This window comes from Leptonychotes weddellii, chromosome X (genome assembly GCF_054177405.1).
Source record: "Leptonychotes weddellii isolate Sample4059 chromosome X, ASM5417740v2, whole genome shotgun sequence".
Taxonomy (NCBI): Eukaryota; Metazoa; Chordata; class Mammalia; order Carnivora; family Phocidae; genus Leptonychotes; species Leptonychotes weddellii.
In genome coordinates, this window is record NC_138385.1 from 39,105,238 (window position 1) to 39,122,305 (window position 17,068).

The window sequence follows — 17,068 nt, forward strand, 5'->3', positions numbered from 1 at the left end:
CCTTCTGGGACAGTCTTCAATTACATTCTATTGTTATACTTTGAATTGATATACTTCAAAGGTAGGAAAAACTTTTATATCTTTTTTTCCCCTTTATGGCTTTTCAATGAAATTTCACAGATTTTCTATCATTTTATATACCAAACCTTTGAAAGATAGACATTAGAATCTAAATTTTACCAAAGAGGGAATCAAGAGGCAAAGTACTTACGTGTCTTCCAAGGTCACACAATTCATTAATGATAAACCTAGAACTAGAAGCAATGAAAGGACTCCTTAACATCAAGCCTTCAACTCTGTGCAGCAAATAAGCTAATATTCTTCCTCGAAAGTTGAAAAAATTTGCTTTCCTGTTACATACTTAAAAGTGGACTTTAATTCACAGGTACTTGTTATGCTCCTTGGGAAGACATCCTTTTCTGAGTTATTATAAAAATAAAGCATTGATGATTCAGGTCAACAATATATTCTGTTAAACATTGTTGGTCATTGTCTTAGATCAGGCAGCTATAACAAAATACCACAGACCGAGTGGGTTAAAAAACAAATTTATTTCTCACAGTTCTAGAGGCTGGAAGTCCAAAGATCAGGGTGCCAACATGGATAGGTTCTGGTGAGAGCCCTCTTTCTAGTTTGTACATGGCTACCTTCTTGCTGTATTCTCACATGGTGGAGAGAAAGATCAGTACCTCTCTTGTCTCTTCCTATAAAGGTACTAATCCCATTGATGAAGGCTCCACCCTCATGACCTAATTACCTCCCAAAGGCCCCACCTCCAAATACAATTAGGGGTCAATACATTAGGGGTCAGGGCTTAAATGTCTGAATTTGGGAGAAATAAACATTCAGTCCATAGCATCCATCTTTATGAAAAACAATGTTTTTATATGACAAAAATAGTCTTTCTATATTAAAAAAATGAAGTACAAAGTTATATCAATTGAAAAGAGATTTTAAAAATACCAATTTTATTTTCTTTTTTAAAGATATATTTATGTGAGAGAGAGAGTACAATTGGGGGGAGCGGCAGGGGGGAGAGGGAGGAACAGAGGGAGAGGGAGAAGTAGAAAAGCAGACTCCCAGCTAAGCCCTCCCTGAGGCAGGGCTCAATCTCACAACCCTACGATCACATGACCTGAGCCAAAATCAAGAGTCAGATGCTCAACCGACTGAGCCACCCAGGTGCCCCAATATAATATCAATTTTAGAGAATAATTTTTCTTATTTCTAGTAAACCATTGAGTGATATAAAATGTATCTGATATAAAGAGAGAATGTCTGCAAACAACAGAAATTTTATGTGAGACACCACAGACTTATCTACTTTTCTTTCCAGATCATCCTCAAGACCAAGAGGAAGAAGTTATGATGAAAAGAAAAATAAAATGTTAGAAATCTTTTTTTAAAGATTTTATTGATTTGAGAGAGGGGAAGAGTACAGAGGGAGTGAGAAGCAGACTCCCCGCTGAGCAGAGAGCCCGACTGGGACTCGATCCCAGGACCCTGAGACCACAACCCAAGCCGAAGGCAGCTGCTTAACAGACTGAGCCACCCAGGGACTCCAAAATGTTAGAAATCTAACAGCAACTTAGTATTGAACATTATTAAGTCAATATTTATAATGTCAACAATTTTACATAAATACTAGGTAAAGAAAGTATTCTTTCTGTACAGTTGGGATAATAAATCAAATTTTCTGTTTTTCTTTTCTAGGCAATGTTTGCTCTACAGCTAAATAGCTATTCTTATTTAAATCTTTTTTTTTCTTTGCCATGAACATTCTTCAAAAAAGAGTTTTCAAATAACTAGATGTGGCTTATTTGCACATCTAATCTTAAGTGGGTTAAAAAACTGGATCAAGAGAAGAATATGAACAGAAAAGATACCCAGGAAATCACTACTGAACAAAAAGACAAACCTAAGGGAAAAATATTTTTTTCCTGGAACAAAAACTTAGGTTTAGAAATTTCTTCCATGACTGGAAGATTGTTAGGGATTAAATTTCATGAAAAATAATTAAATCCCTTCTCACAAATGAAAGTTCCACTTGATCTTAACGACCAAGATATCATGTTCTGAATAACAATATGGAAAGTTATTTGGACTGCAAACTTAAAAACAAAAGAGAACTCTCTAAGTGAGAAAGGTTATCTATTGGGGACACTATCACATTTACTTGAAAGCAGCTAAAACTTTTTTACCCAGGTATACAGGCAACATTCCACACCAATAAATACTCCCTCTCTTGTTCTAAACACTTTTTTCACTTGGCTTCCAGCACAACAACCAGTCTCCTCACTTTTCTTCTAGCCACTGGTGGGTCTTTCTCAGCCTTTTGCTGGTTCCTCCTTTTCTCTTCTACTTCTTAATGCTGGCTTACACCACAGGGCTCAGTCCTTTGCTGTCTTTATCTTCTTTTTTCTAGCTGCACTAAGTGATCCCATACAATGTCATGGCTATTCACTAATGATGCCCAAATTAATTTTGCCAGTCCCAACGTGTACCCTGAACTCTAGACCTGGATATCCACCTGCCTACTCAGCATCTCCAACCTAACATGGCCAAAACAGAACTTCTGAGTCCACACTCCTCCAAATCTGTTCCTCCTCCAGGATGCCTCATTTCTGCATTCCAGAACTCACCCAGTTGCTCAGTCAAAAACCTAGGAGTCACCCGTTACTCCTCTTTTTCCCTCTCTTCATATCCAAGCTAACAGCAGATCCTATCTTCTCTACCTTTAAGGTAGAGCCTAAATCCAATATCTAACCACCTCCCCATCATCTACCACACTAGTCTAAGACTCTTGTCTGGAACTCTAATAACTTAACTGGTCTCTCTACTTTAACCCTTAATCTTCTTCAGTCTAACCTTCAAACTACAGCTCCATACAGGTAAATCAAAGTATATCACTCTGCTCTCAATCCTTCTAATGGCTTCCTATTATATATCTAAAACACATTATAAGGGCCTTCATGAACTACTCTCTGGTTTCTCTCCTATTTCATTTTTTACCACTCCTCTCCTTTAATTACTGTATTGTAACCTTACTGGCCTCTCTGCTATTACTCAAATGGGCTAACTAAGTTAACATTTTTAAGCCTTTCACAACTTGCCTTTACCTCTGCCCAGAATGCTCTTTCCCCAAATATTCACATGGCTCATACACTTATTTCATTAGGGTTTCTGCATAGGTCACCTCCTCAAACAGGCCTTAAAGTAGCAACCCTCTCAATATTCTGCCCCTATTCCTTGCTTCTTCTTTATAGCACCTCATACTATATTTTTGCTTATATATTTATTGTCTGCCTTCTCCAAAGGTATGTAGTAAATTCTACAAAAGCAGTACTTTGTATTGGTCACAGTTACACAGCCAGCACACAAAAGAGTATTTGCCACATAGTAAGCTAGATAAATATGTATTGAATCAAAAAATGAATGGGATTCTAGTCTGAACACTACCTAATAATACAGAGTTTTGTTTTGCTTTAAAGGAAAAAAAAAAACCCACAAGGAATGTGCCCTTAAAAACAAAAGTAAACTTAGCTTAATTTCTCTCAAATGATATGAATTTTATTAAAAGGGGAAAAGTTACTCAGTAGTAGTGAGGCTGAATTTTCAGCAAGATATTCTAGCTATTATAATTTTTTTTTTAAAGCTTCAGAATTATCGCTGAAAATAAAGTCTGTTTATTTGGGCCTGACCCCTTAAAAATGGGATATATATAACATACACATACACACACAAAATAGTAGAGTTTTGTGAAATCAAACTGGAATAAATAGGAACATTTTAAATTATCCCACAATCCTTTCCACTTCCTTCTCTTATCAAATTGCTACCAGTGAAGGCCCAGGAAGCTACCAACTAGTTAGAGTTAGAAAAAAAAAAAAAAAAAGAAATGTTATATCCTGTTAACTTGATGCTGACATTGTTGTTCACAATAAGGAAAATGGCAATATTCCCAGAGGTTTCAGAGGCAGGGCACTTTGCAAGAGTATGTCTGTGGCTTAAATGCCACTATATATTACCTGCTCTCTTCCATCAATGCAACTTACAGTCCACAAGAATGTGAAATATCCTGTCACATAACAGATGTATCTATGTATAATTCGGTGGAAGGCAGAGCCTGATGATGAAGTCATTTTTTACTAGTGGGCTAAAGAATTTAGATCCTGAAAAATAAAGTTAGCCACACTGAGGCTCTCCTGGACAATGCACAGAAGGCCAGTCCAGGTACTCCCTGAGGATGGCAGTCTGTTGATGAAAAGATTATGGAAACTCAAGTTGAACCACTTGGCCTCTCTAGCAACAAGGAAAAGAATTTAGTCCGGTATGGTCAGTTTGCTTCAGTCAAAATTCACTTAATGCTGATGCTGTGGTTTATGCTCTCTGATCAGGGGACAGAAGAATGATGAATACTACTTCTTATGAAAAGTTTCAAGCCTTGTAACCCCTCTGAAAATAAATAGTCCAAATACCAGTTCCATTTCTTTCCCTGCAGGCACAAAAAAAGGAAAATTACTTATCAAATATTTACTATGCTTATTCTCTACCTCCTCTTCTTTCCCTAGGAAAAGTTCCCAGTGTCCTGAATGCACATACCAAGAGTTAGCTCAGAGGGGCCAAGTTCCTAACTGAAACTCAGGCACTAGAGTAACATCCAAACCAGAAAGTACCCAAAATTTAAGGGCTAAACATTCCTTTGATTATACTGGCAAAAAATTTTAGCTGTTCAACTGAACAAGTACTATGAAATGGAAATGGGTCATCATCCACATGCTCTAGAAATTTAACATCTAAAATAGATAACATGGGAGCAGACATTATTAGATTACTGCCTACATTAAATATCTACACAGCAGAGTTTCTATAATAACGAGACAACTGTGCTAGGTTTTGTTAAATCAGCCTCATTACAGTCACACTTTGAATACATGCAACTGTACTATAAAATGAGACAATGCACAGATAAAAGAGCAAGAGTCAAACTGAATAGTTATATCTTAGAGAAGACTGTAGAGGATATGTGCCAATAAATTCACATAAAAGTCACCAGAAATAACTCAGGAGGCAAACATTTCACTTTGCCTTTGTGGAGGCAGCAGGCTTAAGACTGGGAGAAAAGGAAAAGTATAAATTTTTTGATGAAATGAAGCTATAGTAAATCCCTGAACATGATGAAAATAAATTTATTTACCCGAATAGAGCTCATGCTTACTGTCCTTTCTTCTGGCCATTCCTTAAAAAAAAAAAAAAAAATGGGGAGATAAGAGATGAAAATATTTGGTTAGCAAAAATTACCAGAAAATTAGGACGTCTCTTCACTGCCTGATTCATTTGCTACATTTTATTCCTACTACCACTCTTGCAATCCTTTTGAGTAAACACTCACTATAACCTTCCATATTTCTCCCTAATTTGGAGTCCTACTCTTCTGAATTAGTTTTCTACTCAAGAGCTGTAGATAATTATGTTTTTTCACACAATATCTTCTGTGCCAGACCGTTGGCAATGCAACATTTCTTAAAAGAACTAAAAGATACCAGTGTTGGGGTCCCAATTACATAAACCTAACCTACTTTTGGCTCCTGCTTCAAGGAAAGTCCATAACATGTATGGTACACTGCTTTCCTGCCCTCTTTCTCTAAGACATTTGGTTTTTGGGGCTTAAAAGAGTGTTCCAATATTTTCTCCAAGTTTTTTCCCCAACCTGCTGACAATCATCTTGCAAGGTCTGATTCTGGTAATCTGCGTGGGCACACTCAAAAACAGCAAATGACAACTATATTTTCATTGCTGCCTTGCTGACATCAATTACAAGATGAATCCTGATCTCTGAGAAGCTAAAAAGTAAAAAGAACATGTGTTTTTACTGATTATATATTCTATATTTATTTCTCTAGTTTCAACTTCTCTCCTGAACTCCAAGCCCAGCTTCAAACTGCCTATACTTACACTTCTTGGATGTCTAACAGGCACCTCAAACTTATGTAGGTCAAAACAGAACTTGAGTCTCAGCTTGCCCTCCCCCCAAACCAAAATAACCTCTCCTGTTCTTTCACCAGTATTCCTCTTATTAATACATGGAACCACCATCAACCCAGTTGCTCAATTAAAAAAACTCAAAGTCCTTTTCTTTTTCTCATTCCCACTTTTTTTAAAATTAATTTCAGAGGTAGAATTTAGTGATTCATCAGTTGCATACAACATCCAGTGCTCATTACATCAAGTATCCTCCTTAATGCCCATCACCCAGTTACCCCATCCCCCCACCCACCTCCCCTCCAGCAACCCTCAGTTTGTTTCCTAGAGTTCAGCATCTCTTATAGTTTGCCTCTCACTTCTAATGAAGCCATTCATCAAGTCCGGTCTGTTCTACCTCTGCAATATATCTCAAATCAGTCCACTTCCATCCATTTCTACTACCACCATATGTATACAAATCTCTACCAGTATCTCTTGTCTAGACTCTATCAAGAGCCTCCTAATTGGTGCCCCTGCAGCCACTCGGGCCTCTTATAACTCTATGCTCCACAAAAAAAGCCAAAATGATCTCTATTAAACATAAACTTGGACCATACTATGACTTTGCTTTAAAAATTTTCAATCATTTCCCATGGCACTCCCAACAGATCTGTAAGAGAGATAGCCCCTGAATCTCTGCCATCTTATTTCACTCCATTCTCACTCTTGTTCCTTAAGCTATAAGCCATACTGGCCTTCCTTGTTTCCTTGAACCCCTTGAGCCACTATTCCCACCACCTGGAATGCTCTTATTCCAGCTATTCCTAGGCTGGCTTATTCTCATCTTTTAGAAGAAATCTTAGACCAAATGCCACCTCCTCAAAAAGTCTTTCTTGAACACCCATTCCTGACAACTCCCCACTCTTTCTCTTACCCCACCCTGTTTACGTCCTTCATAGCATTTCTCAAAATTCAAAATTATCATGTTTACTTATTTCATAACTTATTTACTGTTTGTTCTTATTTGAATATAAACTCCATTTGGGCAGAGATGGTGTCTGTCTTCTCAGGTACTATATTCCCAGTGTGAGCATAGTGAACACAAAATAAATATTTATTGAATGAATAAAGAAGCAACTATTGATTCAAAGGTAATTATAATAAAATCTAGAGCTTTAGAATTTCCTGAAATGTAGGTTCTACAAATGTTCAAAATATTTTGACTCATTAACTAAGTGGAGCTCTTTGATACTGAGAATGGATTGGCCAAATTAAATTTACTAAATTATCTCTAAAAAGCGGACTAGTTTGAAATATTTACAATGTTAAAATTCCATAAAATAAAAATGTGAGCATTAAATCATACTGCCATGGTATCAGAGGTAATTTTTACCATCTTGAAGGTAAGATACTTAGTGAGCAGTTAGTTGGCGACAAGGGCTCAAAAGGCACTCTTGTAAAACACAACTTGACATTAAAAACCTAGTATTTTCAGAACCATATAGAAACATCATCAGTTATAAAAATGGCAGTTTTACATTTTGCCAAATGTGCTCTATGCTACTAGAATTTAAACCTTTCAGTCAGAACCAACCTTCCTTAAACATTTTAAAAACTGTTTTCTGATTTAAAAGAATATATCAGTCAATTCCTGATCCTCCAAAATGAGCTTGCTTACCTATGTTCAAGTTGATAATATTTACTACTTTAGAGACTGAGTCTTCTAACACACACACAGTCTAGAAGAAAAAATTATTTCACTTATGAAAATCAATCCTACCCTACCTATAATTCATTACAAGTTTTACCAAATAACTGGATGCAACCATGTTGACAGGGTATGGAGAAACCAACAAACCATTCATTGTTAGCAGTAATGTAAATTTGTATAACTTCTACTAAAAGCTCAAATCTGGTTTTTTAAAGATTTTTATTTATTTGAGAGGGAGAAGGAGAGAGAGCGAGCATGAGCAGGGGGAGGGGCAGGGGGGTGGAGAAGCAGACTCCCGCTGAGCAGGGAGTCTGACATGGGGCTTGATCCCAGGACCCTGGGATCATGACCCAAGCCAAAGGCAGACGCTTACCCAACTGAGCCACCCAGGCACCCCTAAAACCTAAAATTTAATGATACCCAACAAAATAAAAAAGATATACACTATGAAAACAATTCCATTTAGAGCAATTTTATCCACAGACACACTTATATATGTATGAAATGATGTATATGGTTTATGAATATTCACTAGAGTATAATTTCATAAAAGAACTAGAAACAACTTAAATGTTCAGCTTACATGCTTAACTTTAATATGGATTCATATGATGGAATACTATGGAGACATCAAAAAGAATAAGGCAGCCTTTACATACAAAAATGAAACAAAAGCCTAGATATTAAGTCAAAAATTCAAGAGGCAGAAAAGTAAATATAGTATATAGTGTTATAAAGATTATTTACATAGAAATATGCAGTATGTCTCTAGAAGGATATTCAAGAAACTGAATGTGGTTGCTTTATGATAAAAAGTGTCCACATAGAGGTCCACTTCCAGGATGAGATCATGAGTTCTGTGGACCCACTCCCCAGAAAATGAGAAAATTTGGCAAAGACTATTTTTAAAAACCCAGCATTTAAAGTCTCTGAAGGAAGATCTCAATTCAATAATCTAACCTACTGCCTTAAGAAACTAGAAACAGAAAAGCAAACTAAAGCCAAAGTAAGAAGAAAGTACAGGTGACCTCTGAATTACATGTGGTTGGGGTGCCAACCCTGGTGCAGTCAAAAATCTGTGTACAACTTTGGCTCCCCAAAAACTTAGCTGACAGCCTGTTGACCATAAGCCTGGCCAATAACATAAACAATCGATTAGCACATATTTTATATGTATTATATACTGTATTCTTACAATAGAGTAAGCTAGAGAAAAGGTTACCAAAATTCAAAATTTAGTTAGAATGGCTAAAATTAAAAAGACAGGAAACAACAAATGTTGGTGCAGATGCAGAGAAAGGGGACCCCTCTTACACTGTGGGTGGGAATGCAAGCTGGTACAGCCACTCTGGGAAACAGTATGGAGGCTCCTCAGGAGGTTAAAAATAGAGCTACCCTACGACAAAGCAATTGCACTACTGGGTATTTACCCCAAAGATACAGACGTAGTGAAAAGAAAGAGCACATTATGTGATGAGCACTGGGTATTATACGCAACTGATGAATTATTGAACACTACATCTGAAACTAATGATGTACTATATGTTGGCTAATTGAATTTAAATTAAAAAAATGTTATTATGAAAATCATAAGGAAAATACATTTACAGTACTATACTGTATTAAAAAAAAATCTGCATGAAGTGGACTCATGCAGTTCAAACCTGTGTTGTACAAGGGTCAATCATAAAGAATAATGATTAGAGCAAGAAATATATGAAATAAAGAATAGAAAAACAGGAACACCTGGGTGGCTCAGTTGGTTAATCATCAGCCTTCAGCTCAGGTCATGATCCCAGGGTCCTGGGATCAAACCCCGCATCGGGGTCCCTACTCAGGAGGAAGCCTGCTTCTCCTCCCACTCCCCCTGCTTGTGTTCCCTCTCTCGCTGTGCCTGTCTCTGTCAAATAAATAAATAAAATATTTTAAAAAACCCTAAAAATAAGACTTAAAACTATAAAATCCCTTGAAGAAAACAGGAGAAAAGCTTTATGACTCGGACTGTGCAATGATTTCTTGGATATGACACCAAAAACACAGGAAACAAAAGCAAAAACAGAAAAAAAAAAAAAAAACAAGACTACCTTAAACTTAAAATCTTCTACACATCAACGGATATAATTAACAGAATGAAAAGGCAATCTATGGAATGGGGGAGAATATTTGTAAATCACTTATCTGATAAGGGGTAATTATCAAGACTTTTTATTTAAAGATTTTATTTATTTATTCATGAGAGACAGAGAGAGAGAGACACAGAGAGAGAGAGAGAGACAGAGAGGCAGAAGGAGAAGCAGGCTCCCCGTGGAGCAGGGAGCCTGATGCAGGACTCGATCCCAGGACCCTGGGATCATGACCTGAGCCGAAGGCAGACGCTTAACCAACTGAGCCACCCAGGTGCCCCAAGACTTTTTATATAAAGAACTCCTACAACTCAACAACAAAAAAAACGAATAACCTGATTTGAAAAAAATGGGCTAAGGACTTGAATAGACATTCTCCAAAGATATACACATGACCAATGAGCACATGAGAAGATGCTCTACATCACTAATCATTAGGGAAATGAGAATCAAAACCATGAGATACCACCTCACATCCACAGGATGGCTATTAAAAAAAAAAAACCAACAGAAAATAAGAAGTGCTGGTGAGGACATGGAGAAATTGGAACCCCTTTGTCCTGCTGATATGAATATAAACTCAATATGGGAACACTTATAGAAAACAGTACAAGTGTTTCTTCAAAAAAGTATAAATAGAATTACCATATGATTCAGCAATTCTACTCCTGGGTATATAACCAAAAGAACTGAAAGCAAGGACTTGAACAGATAATTCTATACCCATATTCATAGCAGCATTATTTTCAAGAACCAAAAATGAGAAGTAATCCAAGTATCCATCAAAAGATAAAACAGACATGGGTGGACCTAGAGGGTATTATGCTAAATGAAATAAATCAGACTTAGAAAAACAAATACCATATGATTTCACTCATGTGGTATCTAAAAAGCCAAACAAATGAATAAACAAACAAAAAGCAGAATTAGATCTATAAATACAGAGAACTGATGGCTGCCAGAGGGAAGAGGCTAAGGCAGATAAGCAAAATGAGTGGTGGGGAGCTGGGATATACAGGCTTCCAGTTATGAAATGAATGAATCATGGAAATAAAAGGTACAGCATAGGGAATATAATCAATGATATTGTAATAGCATTGTATGGTGACACATGGTAGCTACACTTGTGATGAACATAGCATAATGTATAGAGAAGTTGAATCACTATGTTGTACAACTGAAACTAATGTAACATGTGTGTCAACTATACTAAAATGAAAAAAAATTAAATAAAAAGGGATTGAGATTTAAAAAAAGGACGAGTAGATAAACAGAATGTTGTATACACATACAGTGGAATATTATTCAGCCTTAAAAAAAGAAGGATATTTGTACACATGCTATATTAGGGATGAACCCTGAAGACATGCTAAGTGAAGTAAGCTATTTACAAAAGGACAAACACTGTATGATTCCACTTATATGAGGTACTTAGAGTAGACTCAAACTCAGACTAAAAATAGGATGAAGGCTACAAAGGGCTATGGGGAGGAGGGAATAGGGAGTTATTGTTTAATAGAGTTTCAGTTTTACAAGATGAAAAGAGTTCTGAGGATGGACAGTAGTAATGGTAGCACAACAACGTAAATGTATTTAATGTCATTAGATGGTAAATTTTATGTTATGTGTGTTTAATTACAGTTACAAAAAATTAAATAGAGAAGCAATGAAACGAAACTGGTTCTTTGAAAAGGTCAGCAATATTGACAAACTAGCTAGGCTAAATACACACAAAAAAAGAGAGAAAATTCAAATCACTAAAATCAGGAATGAAAGGGGGAAATCACTACCAACTTTACAGAAATAAAAGTATCATAAGGTACATCAATAAATTAGATAAAGTATATGAAACGGACAAATTCTAGATAAACAACTAAATGTTGAGCATGACCCAAGAAGAAACAGAACAGCTGAAAAGAACTATAACAAAAGGTTGAACAGAAATTTAAAATCTTCCCACTAATAAAAGCCCATGACCAGATGGCTTCACTGGTAAAATCAATCAGATATTTAAAGAAGAATTAATGCCAATCCTTCACAAACTTTTCCAAACAGTAGGAGAAAGAATACTTCCTAACTTATTCTAAGAGGCCAGAATTAACCGGAAACCAAAACCAGACAAAGACATACAAGGAAAAATCAATATCCCTTATCATCCACAAGCTATCGAGAAACCAAATCTGGCAACATCTAAAAGGGATTGTTCTCCATGACCAAGTGGGATTTAGCAGATTAACATTATCAACAGAAGAAAGGGTAGGAACCACATGATCACATTTGTAGATACAGAAAAGAGCATTTCACAAAATTCAACACTGTTTCATGATAAAAACACTCAATGAACTAAAAATAGAAAGGCAGTTCCTCAACCTGATAAGGGGCATCCATGGAAATTCCTAATATCACACTGCAGAAAAATGAAATTATTTCCCCAATAATCAAGAAAAAAACCAAACTTGTCCATTCTTGCCACTTTTCTTCAACATTAATTGTACCTGAGGTTCCAGGTACAATTAGTTAGGCAAGAAAAAAAAAAACAAAAGATCTAGATTTTAAAGGAGGAAATAAAATTATGTTTGCAGAAAACATAATGTTGTGTATAGAAAATCCTAAGGGATCCACTGAAAAGTTGTAAAAATTAAAAAATGAGTTTAACAAAAAAAATGAATTCAACAAGGATTCAGGATGTAAGATCAATATAAACAAATCAACTGCATTTCTATACAGCATTAATGAGCAATCTGAACATGAAATTAAGAAAACAATTCTAAAACAATGTCTTTGAGTGACACATTGGACCAGATGGACATAATAGATATACACAGGATATTCTAGCCAAAACTAACAGAATACACATTCTTTTCTAGTGCACATGGAACATTCAGCAGGGCAGATCACATGTTAGGCCACAAAACAAGCCTCAATAAATTTAAGAAGACTGAAATCACATCATGCTCCTTTTCTAATCACAATGGTATGAAACTAGAAAAAAATCACAAGGAAAAAAACTGGAGAAAACACAAACACATGGAGACTAAACAACATGATATTAAACAACCAATGGGTCAATGAAGCAATCAAAGAAGACATAAAAAATACACAGAGACAAATGAAAATGAAAACACAACAGTCCAAAATCGTTGTGACACAGTGAAAGTACATCTAAGAGGGAAATGAATAGCCATACAGGCCCACCTCAAGAACAAGAAAAAGCTCAAAAAACAATCTAACCTTACACCTAAAAAAACTAGAAAAAGAAGAGCAAACAAATCCCAAGGAGAGGAAAGGAAATAATAGAGATGAAAGCAGAAATAAATGACAGAGACTAAAAAAAGGAAAAAAATCAATGAAACTAAGAGTTGGTTCTTTGAAAAGATAAACAAAATTGATAAACCCTTACCACACTCATCAAGAAAAAGAGAAAGGACCCAAATAAATAAAATCAGAAATGAGAGAAAGCAATAACTAACACAACAGAAATACAAAGGATTATAAGGGAATAACTATGAAAACTTAGATGTCAAAAAAGTGGACAACCTAGAAAAATGGATAAATACCTAGAAACATACAATTTTCCAAAACTGAACCAGGAAGAAATAGAAAATCTGAACAGACCAATTACAAGTAACAGAACTGAATTGGTAATAAAAAAAAACTACCAAAAAATAAAAATAAAAATCCAGGACCAGATGGATTTACAAGTGAATTCTATCAACTTGTTTTTTTTAAAGATTTATTTATGGGGCACCTGGGTGGCTCAGTCAGTTAAGCATCTGCCTTCGGCTCAGGTCATGATCCCAGTCTTGGGATTGAGCCCCGAGTCGGGCTCCTTGCTCAGCGGGGAGCCTGCTTCTCCTACTCCCTCTGCCTGTTGCTCCCCCTGCCTAGTGCTCTCTCTTTTGCTTTCTCTCCTTGTCAAATAAATAAAATCTTTTAAAAAATTTAAAAATAACGATTTATTTATTTACTTGAGAGAGCAGGGAGAGGGGCAGAGAGAGAGAGAGAATTCCAAGCAGACTCTGTGCTGAGCATGGAGCCTGTCACGGGGCCAATCTCACGACTACAAGATCACGACCTGAGCCGAAACTGAGAGTTGGACGCTTAACTGACTGAGCTACCCAGGTGCCCTGAATTCTACCAAACTTTTAAAGAAGACTTAATGCCTATTCTTCTCAAATTATTCCAAAAAAACATAAGAGCAAAGAAAGCTTCCAAATACATTCTACAAGGCCAGCATTACCCTGATACCAAACCACACAAAGATGCCACAAAAAAAGAAAACTTCAGACCAATATCCCTAATGTACACAGATGGCAAAAATCCTCCACAAAACATGAGCAAACTGCATACAACAATACATTAAAGTGATCATTCACTATTTGCAGATGACATGATACTATATACAGAAAACTCTAAAGACTTCACCAAAAAACTACTAGGACTGATAAATGAATTCGGTAAGGTCACAGGACACAAAATTAATATACAGAAATCCAATGCATTTCTATTCACCAATAATGAAGTAGCAGAAAGAGAAATTAAGAAAGCAACACCATTTATAACTGCACCAAAAAGAATAAAATACGTAGGAATAAATTTAACCAAAGAATGGAAAGACCTATATTCTGAAAACTATAAAACACTGATGAAAGAAATTGAAGATAACACAAAGAAATGGAAAAACATTCCATGTTCATGGACTGGAAGAACAAATGTTGTTAAAATGTCTATACTACCAGGAAAGAGCCCAGATATCCATCAACAGATGAATGGATAAAAAAGATGTGATACACACACACACACACACACACACACACACACACACACACACACACACAGGAATATTACTCAGCCATCAAAAAGAATGAAATCTTGCCATTTGCAATGACGTGGATAGGAGTAGAGGTTATTATGCTAAGTGAAAGAAGTCAGAGAAAGACAAATACCATATGATTTCATACATATATGGAATTTAAGAAATGAAACAGATGAACATAGGGGAAGGGAAGGAAAAATAAAATAAGATGAAAATAGGGAGGCAAACCATAAGACACGCTTAACTCTAGGAAACAAATAGAGGGTTGCTGGAGGGGAGGTGGGTGAGGGGAAGGGATAATTGGGTGATGGGCATTAAGGAGGGCACCTGATGTAATGAGCACTGGGTGTTATATGCAACTGATGAATCACTAAATTCTACCTTTGAAACAAATATATAAATAAATAAATAATTCTTAAAAAATGTCTATACTACCTAAAGGAATCTACAGATTTAATGCAATCCCCATCAAAATACCAACAGCAATTTTTAATGGAACTAGAACAAATAATCCTAAAATTTATATGGAACCACAATAGACCCAGAGGCAGAGGACATGAATAGATATTTCTCCAAAGACATATAGATGGTCAACAGACACATGAAAAGATGTTCAACATCCCTCATTATCAGGGAAATGCAAATCAAAACCACAATGGGATATTCACCTTACACCTGTCAGAATGGCTAAAATCAAAAAGACAAGAAATAAATGTTGGCAAGGATATGGAAAAAAGGAAATCTTTGTACACTGTTGGTGGATATACAAGCTGGTGTAGCCACTGTGGAAAGCAGTATGTAAGTTCCTCAAAAAATTAAAAATAGAATCACCACATTATCCAGTAATTCCTCTACTGGGTACTTACAAATAAATACTAATTTGAAAAGATACATGCACCCCTATGTTTACTGCAGCATTATTTACAATAGCCAAGATATGGAAGCAATCCAAATGTCTATCCACAGATGAATGGATAAAGAAGATATGGGATACACACGTGTGTGTGTGTGTGTATATAGATAGATAGATAGATAGATGTATATATAGATAGATATCTCTCACACATCTCACACATGCTGCAATATTACTCAGCCATAAAAGAAGAATGAGATTGTGCTATTTGCAATAACATGGATGGCTCTAGAGGGTATAATGCTAAGTGAAATAAGTCAGTCTGAGAAAGACAAATACCATATGATTTCACTCATAAGTGGTACCTAAAAAAAACAAAACAGAAAACAAATACAACAAATGAATAAACAATAAGCAGAATCAGACCTATAAATACAGAGAACTGATAGTTGCCAAAGGGGAGGGGGTGGGGGGTTAGACAAATTAGGTGAAGGGATGTGGGGGATATAGGCTTCCAGTTATGAAAGGAGTAAGTCATGTGAATAAAAGGCCCAGCATAAGGAATATAGTCAATGATACTGTAATAGCCATGCAATGGGACAGATAGTAGCTACATCTGTGGTGAACACAGCATAATGTATTAACTTGTTGAATCACTATGTTGTACACCTGAAACTAACATAAAATTGTGTGTCAACTATACTCAAAAGAGAAAACAATTCCATTTATAATAACATCAAAAAACTAAAATAATCAGGAATAAATTTAACAAAAGTATAAAACTTATACTATGAAAACTATAAAACATTGTTGACAAAAATTAAAGGGGACCTAAATAATTGGAAAGACATTCTATGTTCACAATCAGAAGACAACATTGTTAAGATGGCAATACTATCCAAATTGATCTAGGGATTACCTATCAGAATCCCAGCTGGTTCTTTGTAGAAACTGGCAAGCTAATTCTAAAATTCATATGGAATTTCAAGGGAACAAGAATAACCAAAACAATCTTGGAAAAGAACAAAGCTGGAGGTTCCGTATTTCCTGATTTCAAAGCTACAATCAAGACATTTTTGTACTGGTGTAAGGATAGACACAGATCAATGGAAAAGAAAAAATAAATCCATACATCTATGATCAATTGATTTTGAGGGTTCCAAGATATTTTAATATGATAAGAATAATCTTTCAACAAATGGTGTTGGGAAAACTGACAAGCCACATGTAAAAAAATCGAGTTAGATACCTATATCATATCCTATATAAAAATTAACACAAAATAAAGAAAATCTAAATATAAGAGCTAAAACTATAAAACTCTTACACAAAACATAGGAATAAATTCATGATTTTGGGCTAGGCAGTGATTTCTGAGCTATGACATAAAAAGCACAAGCAATACACTGACTACCAATTACCCACAAAGGAAATTAAGAGGGGCACCTGGGTGGCTCAGGTGGTTAAGCATCCAACTCTTGGTTTTAGCTGAGGTCATGATCTCAGGGTCATGAGACAGAGCCCCATGTTGGGCTCTGTGTTCAGTGTGGAGTCTGCTTGGGATTCCTTGCCCCTCTCTCTCCCTCCCCCTCGGCTCCTCC

At 36.0% G+C, this 17,068-nt stretch overlaps 1 protein-coding gene across 3 annotated transcripts in view; it reads right to left on the reverse strand.

Annotated features, from left to right (window-relative positions):
* Positions 1-534: 534 nt before the first annotated feature.
* The window catches only part of CENPI (centromere protein I), a 64,459-nt gene continuing 47,925 nt past the window's right edge, over positions 535-17,068 (reverse strand). For 2 of the 3 annotated variants that reach the window (XM_081808528.1, XM_081808529.1), the window contains exons 20-22: positions 7,643-7,703; positions 5,198-5,239; positions 535-4,495 (exon numbers count right to left, since the gene is read on the reverse strand). In XM_081808528.1, the coding sequence (XP_081664654.1) occupies positions 4,419-4,495; positions 5,198-5,239; positions 7,643-7,703 (180 nt within the window). In that variant the 3' untranslated portion in view covers positions 535-4,418. The remainder of the gene's footprint in view (positions 4,496-5,197; positions 5,240-7,642; positions 7,704-17,068) is intronic. The other variant, XM_081808530.1, reaches the window with a different exon arrangement.